The 7270-nt window shown below is 29.8% G+C and overlaps 1 protein-coding gene across 1 annotated transcript in view; it reads right to left on the reverse strand.

Annotated features, from left to right (window-relative positions):
• Nucleotides 1-6138: 6138 nt before the first annotated feature.
• Nucleotides 6139-7270, reverse strand: part of LOC112502472 (tropinone reductase-like 3) — a 7365-nt gene continuing 6233 nt past the window's right edge. Inside the window, exons 5-6 of the mRNA XM_025106384.1 lie at nt 6479-6580; nt 6139-6388 (exon numbers count right to left, since the gene is read on the reverse strand). Of these exons, the coding sequence (XP_024962152.1) occupies nt 6239-6388; nt 6479-6580 (252 nt within the window). The 3' untranslated portion in view covers nt 6139-6238. The remainder of the gene's footprint in view (nt 6389-6478; nt 6581-7270) is intronic.

Consider the following 7270-nt stretch of genomic DNA (forward strand, 5'->3'; position numbering starts at 1 on the left):
AATATAATGAAGATGATAATATCCATGATTAACACCCTCCACAATAAAAATGWTTAATCAACCTCTCATAATTATAAAAAAATGAACAAAAAGATAAATTATGATTGGTTGAATGAGGTTTGTACGGTTTGTACAAATAACGTGGTTTGTAAAGTAAATATCCTCTATATATATATATATATATATATATATATATATATATATATATATATATAGGCTCATTCAAGGGAGAACTGATTAGTTTGTGGTAACCATAAGATCTAATGTAAACCACTCGTTTGAGATATTTAAGGATAATTTCTTAAATAAGCTAAAAGGGTAATCTAATAATTCTATTTTTTACAACTAATCAAAATATTTAATTAAATTTTTTTAGAATGAAATATTTAATTAAAATTAATTACCTAATATACATCGTATTTTAAAAATATTTTGAATCAAAGTGTATTATAGTGATAATGTTCATAATGTTTCACGTGTATTACAAAATATTTTCTTTGTTTTATGATTGTTTTACAAAGGGTAGCACATTGTGCATCATGTATGTGTATCTGGGGTATCAGAGTGTGTATCTTAAGTTTACATAAGGTTCATCGGAATAAGGTTCGCGAATAAGATTCGTCGGACTGAGGAAAGAAGAGAGATGAAAGAGGATGTTTATAAAATCCTTAAAATTCCCTTAATTAATATTTTAAATTAAAATTATCAATATTATTAATTTCCTAATTTAAACTTTAATTTGTGATTGAGATTGGATCTCACAGTTACCACAAAGAAAACAGTTTTAATTTCATTAAGCCCATATATATATATATATATATAGAGAGAGAGAGAGAGAGAGAGAGTTTGTTTCAAATACAACCTGTTGCATTTGTACAACCAATGCAACCCAATAAATTGAGATATTTATAGAAATGATGAGAGTTCATTTATTATGATTTAAATATTTATGGAAGATGAATATGGTTCATTAATTATGATCAATACTTTATACTATGAAACAATCAAAACTTCTATGAAATCACATATTAATCAAATGAAATGGACGGTTGAGATTGGGTTGTCTTGGTTGCACAAATGTCATGGGTTGTATAATAACCAACCTCTCTCTCTCTCTCTCTCTCTCTCTCTCTCTCTATATATATATATATATATATATGGGTTGGGGGTTTCGATGAGAAATATAAGAAGATATCTCCACCTTTAAATGGACATTAGGATGATATGCACCAAAATACACTGGATCAATCTATGTATCAAGCACGATTCATGGATGAGTTTGAAATTAAAGATGATCAAGAATCCAATAATTATCCTAATTATATTTTAGATTTTTTATATTTTAAAATGAGATGTTTATCATCTATTTGATTATATTTATTCGCAGTTAGTTACACGAATTCAAACATAAAGCTTTAATAAGTTGTACTTATGCATCAATAAACAGTACTTTATACATAAAAACTGGTTTTTAAGAATTTTTTTGTCAAACGTTTTATAATATAGTATATATATATATATATATTACTATTCAGGGTTGGGTTCACGTGAGACCAGCCTATTTTCGTGAGACCACATTTTTACACATAAGCTTCACAGCAAAAACATTGTGAATGTTAGAAAAAAGTCGAACCTTCATAGCAAAAACACTGTGAAGGTTAAAAAAAGTCACATTCACAACATTTTGCTGTTAAGTTTCAAATGTAAAAATGTGGTCTCACGGGTCTCACGGGTCTCACGAAAACAAGTTGATCTCACATAATCTCAAATCTTACTATTCATGCTAGAAATTAAAAAAAATGTGGCATTATTTTAATTTATAGTTGAATATGGTGAAAAAGGAGATGGTTCTTCAAAAGTGTGTTGCATTTTTGACAAAAATCCGGTTCCTTTTTAAAAACTTGGTAAGTAAAATGTGACCATTTCTTTTTCCTTTTTTGTAGATTAAACATGTGAAGGGACGCAAATACCCATCGACACCATTTGGGTCGTATTTTGGGAAATATAGAAATAAAAGTTATAAAAATCTTTAAAAATAACTACATTTTTAATTATAACAATTTTTTTTATTTTAAAGATTTCGACGTTAATTATATTATTAAAATAATCTTTAATTTTATCACTTTAATATGCTTTTTCAAATTATTTTATATAAAATAATATAATTAAAAAAATCATTTCTCTCTTATTACATCAAGTTTATAAAATTCTAATAACTTTATATTTTAATTATTTTAAAAAATAATCTATTAAAACAATATAGTTTATAATTCATTATTATTTTCTAAGTTACTTTTTTTATTGTCCCAAAATAGCTGTTTTTAGTAACAAGTAATTTTGGTAATTGTACAGACCACTTAGATGCTTTTTTAGGCAAAATTTTATATTTCTTTAATTTTTAGTTTATATATTCATTGTATTAAATAATTAATAATTTATTGACTAAAATATATTAAAATTTTGTTCTTTTTATAAATTATATCATTAAAAGAGTCTCTTAATATCATTAAAATATTAAGTCAAATATGAAATGTCTTTAAACTTTTACCGTTAAGATTTGCATCAAAATGGAACCAACTTTCACCTAATTATTATTTTGGGGAACCAACTTTCAAAATCGTCATTTTTGGAAACCAACTTGCATCTGATTCCTATTTTGGGAAACCAACTTTCAAAATCGTCATTTTGGAGAACCAACTTGCACCTGATTCTTATTTTGGAGAACCAACTTGCAAAATAATTATAGAAAAATAACTAAAATTCGTTTTTTTTTCAAAAATTAATGCAATAAAATCTATTTTCATTTCAAATCTCGTTTTTTTAATTCAGATAACAAATTGAACATTTAAAAAAAATTCAAATTACCACAATAAAAATTGTTTTTTACTAATGCAAAAAAAAAAATTTAATAGAAAAAAATTAATTGATGCAATAAAAAATATATATTAAATATCACATTCAAGATTTTTATATCTAACCAATTGCATCAATTAATTTTTTTTCTATTAAATTGATTTTTTTTGCACTAGTAAAAAATAATTTTTATTGTGTTAATTTGGATTTTTTTTTTAAATGTTCAATTTGATATCTGAATTATAAAAAAAAAATGAGATTTGAAATGAAAAATAGATTTTATCGCATTAATTTTTGGAAAAAAACGAATTTTAGTTATTTTTCTATAATTATTTTGCAAGTTGGTTCCTCAAAATAGGAATCAGGTGCAAGCTGGTTCTCCAAAATGACGATTTTGAAAGTTGGTTCCCCAAAATAAAAATTAGGTGAAAGTTAGTTCCATTTTGGTACAATTTTCCCTTATATTTATTATTGTTGTTGTTGATACTATTTTATTTTAAAAGTGTAATAACATTATAAATATAGATTATTTATAAAATACAAAAATGTTATTTCAATTAAAAATATATTTATGATATTATATTTAAATTAGTATATTAAAAAATAAAATAGGAACACGGTATTTAATATGAGACTCATTTTAATAATATTAGAATGATACTTACATAATGCAATGAGATGTATCTCAATTTTAGTGTTTTATTTTATTCTGTCTCTATTAATGTATAATACGATTTTATGTCGTTTTGAGAAAATAATAATTTTTTTAAATAAAATATAAATTTTGAAAATATCGTAAAAATTTGGAAAAAAAAATTATATATCGATATTTGTATCAAATTAATTGTCTAAGAGTTCTCGGTTTTTTATGTAATTCATTTAATTTAGATTTTTATTATAATTGAATTTAATAACGAAATAATTTATTTTTAGTTTAATAATATATTTTTAATAAATATAATAATTAAGTATTATATTAAAACTCAATAATTATTCTAATTATATTTTAGATTTTTTATATTTTAAAATAAGATGTTTATCCTCTAATTAATTATATTTATCCGAAGTTATTTGCACGAATTCAAACATTGAGCTTTAATAAGTTGTATTTACGCATAATCTACTTGTAATATTAAATTTCAAGTAAAATGCATTAATAAATGTTCCTTTATGCATAAAAATGGTTTTTAAGAATTTTTGTCAAATGTTTTATAATATAATATAGATTAACGAGATTTTTATAATAACATGATTTGTACAAAAAAAACATATTATTAATATATTTTAGTTAATAAATTATTTGCTAAGTAGGTTATGCGTAAATACAACTTAAATGGGCTAAAAAGTGAAAAGGAACGAGGGCAATAACCTTTTTTGTTTTTTAATTTTAAATTTTGTATATTATAAAACGTGAACGTTTCAATTTACCAATGGAAAAAGTTTGTGCTTGCTATAGAGATATACGTGACAGATTCTTCATATGGAATGAAACGTTTTTACACTTCCAGTGGTCTGTGTTCAAAGTTATGACTATATTTTTTATCAATTCATTCGTCAAGTAGGTAGATAAACGTGATAGGATCACAAAAAACGTTATGTTTTCTAGAAGCCGACCATACACAATGTGAAAGCTTCAGGTTAGCGGAAAATTTGTCTTCTCAAGGAAGATAAACCTGATCAGATTTGCCCAATTCAGTGATTATAAATTTGAAGGTGAAATGCTTTCCTGTACATCGATCAAAAACTCTGATACCAAGTAAGAATCAGTATCTGGGTTTTAGAGTCTATCTTTTACGAGTTTTTGCTTCAAGCGTTGCTAGTCGAGAACCCTGTCATGAGGCCCTTGATTGTGCAAACTCTTTGCTTCCTTCTTTTATTTGCACATCAACATCCATCTTTAACTCGAGCATCAAGAGTTCTAAAAATCGGTCAATCTGTCATTTCTTCCTTCACGAATGGTCCTACGTCTGATCAACATTTGGAGTATGTGCCCGTGCCATCACCATCAATAACGCCATCGCCTTATGGTCCGGCCAAAAATGGACCAGAGCCACCTAGTGAGGGGAAAGGCCCTACATATGGGTTTGTGCCACTATATGGGCGGGCCACAAACGGGCCAACATATAGTTTGGCAGCAAACAGGCCAGCCAAAAACGGACCAGCATATGGGTCGGCCACAGAAGGACCTACATATGTTAGTGAGGGGAATAACCCTACGTCTGATCATCTCGTGCAACTGCCACCAATAGTGCCACCAGCTTACGGGGTTTCAAAAAGCAAACCGATTCGTCTAGCTTTTTGGCTGACGGGAAGCGGTCCATCTCCACCGGGTGAGGGGCACTAACCTTCTATATATGTTGGAGGTCATCACTTGAATAAACTTATGTATTGTTGGTTATGCAAAGACCATGCCAACATTTGGAAGTGATGGTTTAATGGTTTTGGTGAAACAATGCAATATTGCATCTTTTATTTTTATCCAAATCCATCAAACTATTTGAATTTTGACTTTGTTGAGTAAGAACAAAGATGACCAAAACGGTACGTAAAAAACAAATAAAGAAAACATACGTAAATAACTCAGCAATATATCGTTGATGTCAAAGTATGAGAAGATAAGGAACTCCCAGATTACTCTCCAAAAGAGCCTTTGAGGTCGAAAATGAGGTTCCATCATATGTAGAGGACAAATGGTCATAAATATAGCCGATGTGAGACTCTTAACACGCCCCCTCCAATGTAGGCTAGACCGACTCAATGTTCCAGAGGGGGCTAGACATTATTTTCCTAGAGTGTCAAACCCCTAGAAATAAATCTAAGCTCTTGTACCATTTTAAAATATGTAGAACCCCATATTACTCGGCAAAAGAGCCCCAAAGGGGGCTAGGTAGGCTAAACCGGCTCACATTGTCCCAAAGGGGCTAGACAGGTGGGGGGCTATTGCCCCAGAGTTTCAAGTCTCAAGAGGTAAAGTTGAGCTCTGACATCATGTGAGAATATGTTAAAACCCATTTTACTCTGCAAAAGTGTCCCTTGAGAAGAGAAGGAAAAGGTTCCATCTTATACAGAGAATAAATGGTCTAAGTCTCGCCGATGTAGGACTCTTGACAAAAAGATTTCATGTATTAAAGATTCGTCCAAATGTGTAAAGACGGCCTAGCAGTATCGTAGCCTTTGGCCTCCTAGAAGGTTAGGGATTCAAACTTCACCAAAGGTGAGGAGGGTGTGTGAGTTTATTTGTTACATTTGTCGTATATAAATATTCTATACTTAAAAAAGAAAACGTCGTTGACCAAACATTGACCATTAATCAAATGTTCAAAATATTCAATAATTCGATCATAGAGATTCCATTTGCATCTTATATGTTTTGAGGGTTTATTATCTACAATCTGGAAGACATTCCTCCGGCAACCACAATCGTCTCACCGGTGATATATGAAGCTTCATCAGAGGCCAAGAAAGCAGTGGCTGCCGCCATATCTTCCGCCGTCCCAAGCCTCTTGAGCGGCGTCTTTTCTTCAATCGTGTTTCTCTGACAACATCAACGAATGTAATCAGTTTCATCAAAGAGTGTTGACTGATGATCAAATACCTAAGATCCCGTTTTAAAGAATTCACTTACAATAATATCGTTATCGGTTATGAACCTTGCAAAGCGTGTAGGTATGGTCCCTGGTGCAACGCAGTTCACACGAGTATGTGGAGCCATCTCAGTCGCGAGTGCCTACAACCAAGATCAACAAGTGCCCAAATCAAGAAAATGATTAAACGTCGGAATTCTATTGGCCGTTTGCCCAAACTGGCACAGACACCCACAGTTACGAAAAAAGGAATTGAGATGGGGCCACAAACCATTTCTTGTGGGGAAAATAGCGTAAATGACAAAAATACCGCGGTGTATTTAAAGAAAATGACCACTTTTTCTAGTATTTGCACGAATGACCTATACTTTCGTCAACAATTCCTTCAACGTTGGTGAAAGTACATGTGGGATCCACCGTCCACGTGGTCAAATCCTTTGACCCACCGAATTAAAGGATCCAAAAACAAAATGACACGTATACGATAGGCCCCACAACCAACATACTGATTTCCATAGGGCCCCACCACCGACACACCGTTTACGCCATCCACTCCCTCTCTTGACACGTGTTTGGCGAAAGTACAACTTTTCAGAGATCAGACCCAATGTTTTTAAGAGAACTACAACTTTTTCAGAGATGAGACCTAATATTGGGAGAGGCTAATGGACCCTTATGAGTTATTATATAGTTTTCAATATGATTTTTTTTTTTGGTTTTTTGTGTTTTTTTGTTATTATTATTTTAAAAAAAATTAATTAATATATATTATTTATTTTATTTTCTGTTTTTTTTATTTATTTATATTATATTTTAATTAATATAAATTATTA

This window comes from Cynara cardunculus, unplaced genomic scaffold (assembly GCF_001531365.2).
Source record: "Cynara cardunculus var. scolymus isolate 2C unplaced genomic scaffold, CcrdV1 Un_Scaffold_1484, whole genome shotgun sequence".
NCBI classification, from domain to species: domain Eukaryota; kingdom Viridiplantae; phylum Streptophyta; class Magnoliopsida; order Asterales; family Asteraceae; genus Cynara; species Cynara cardunculus.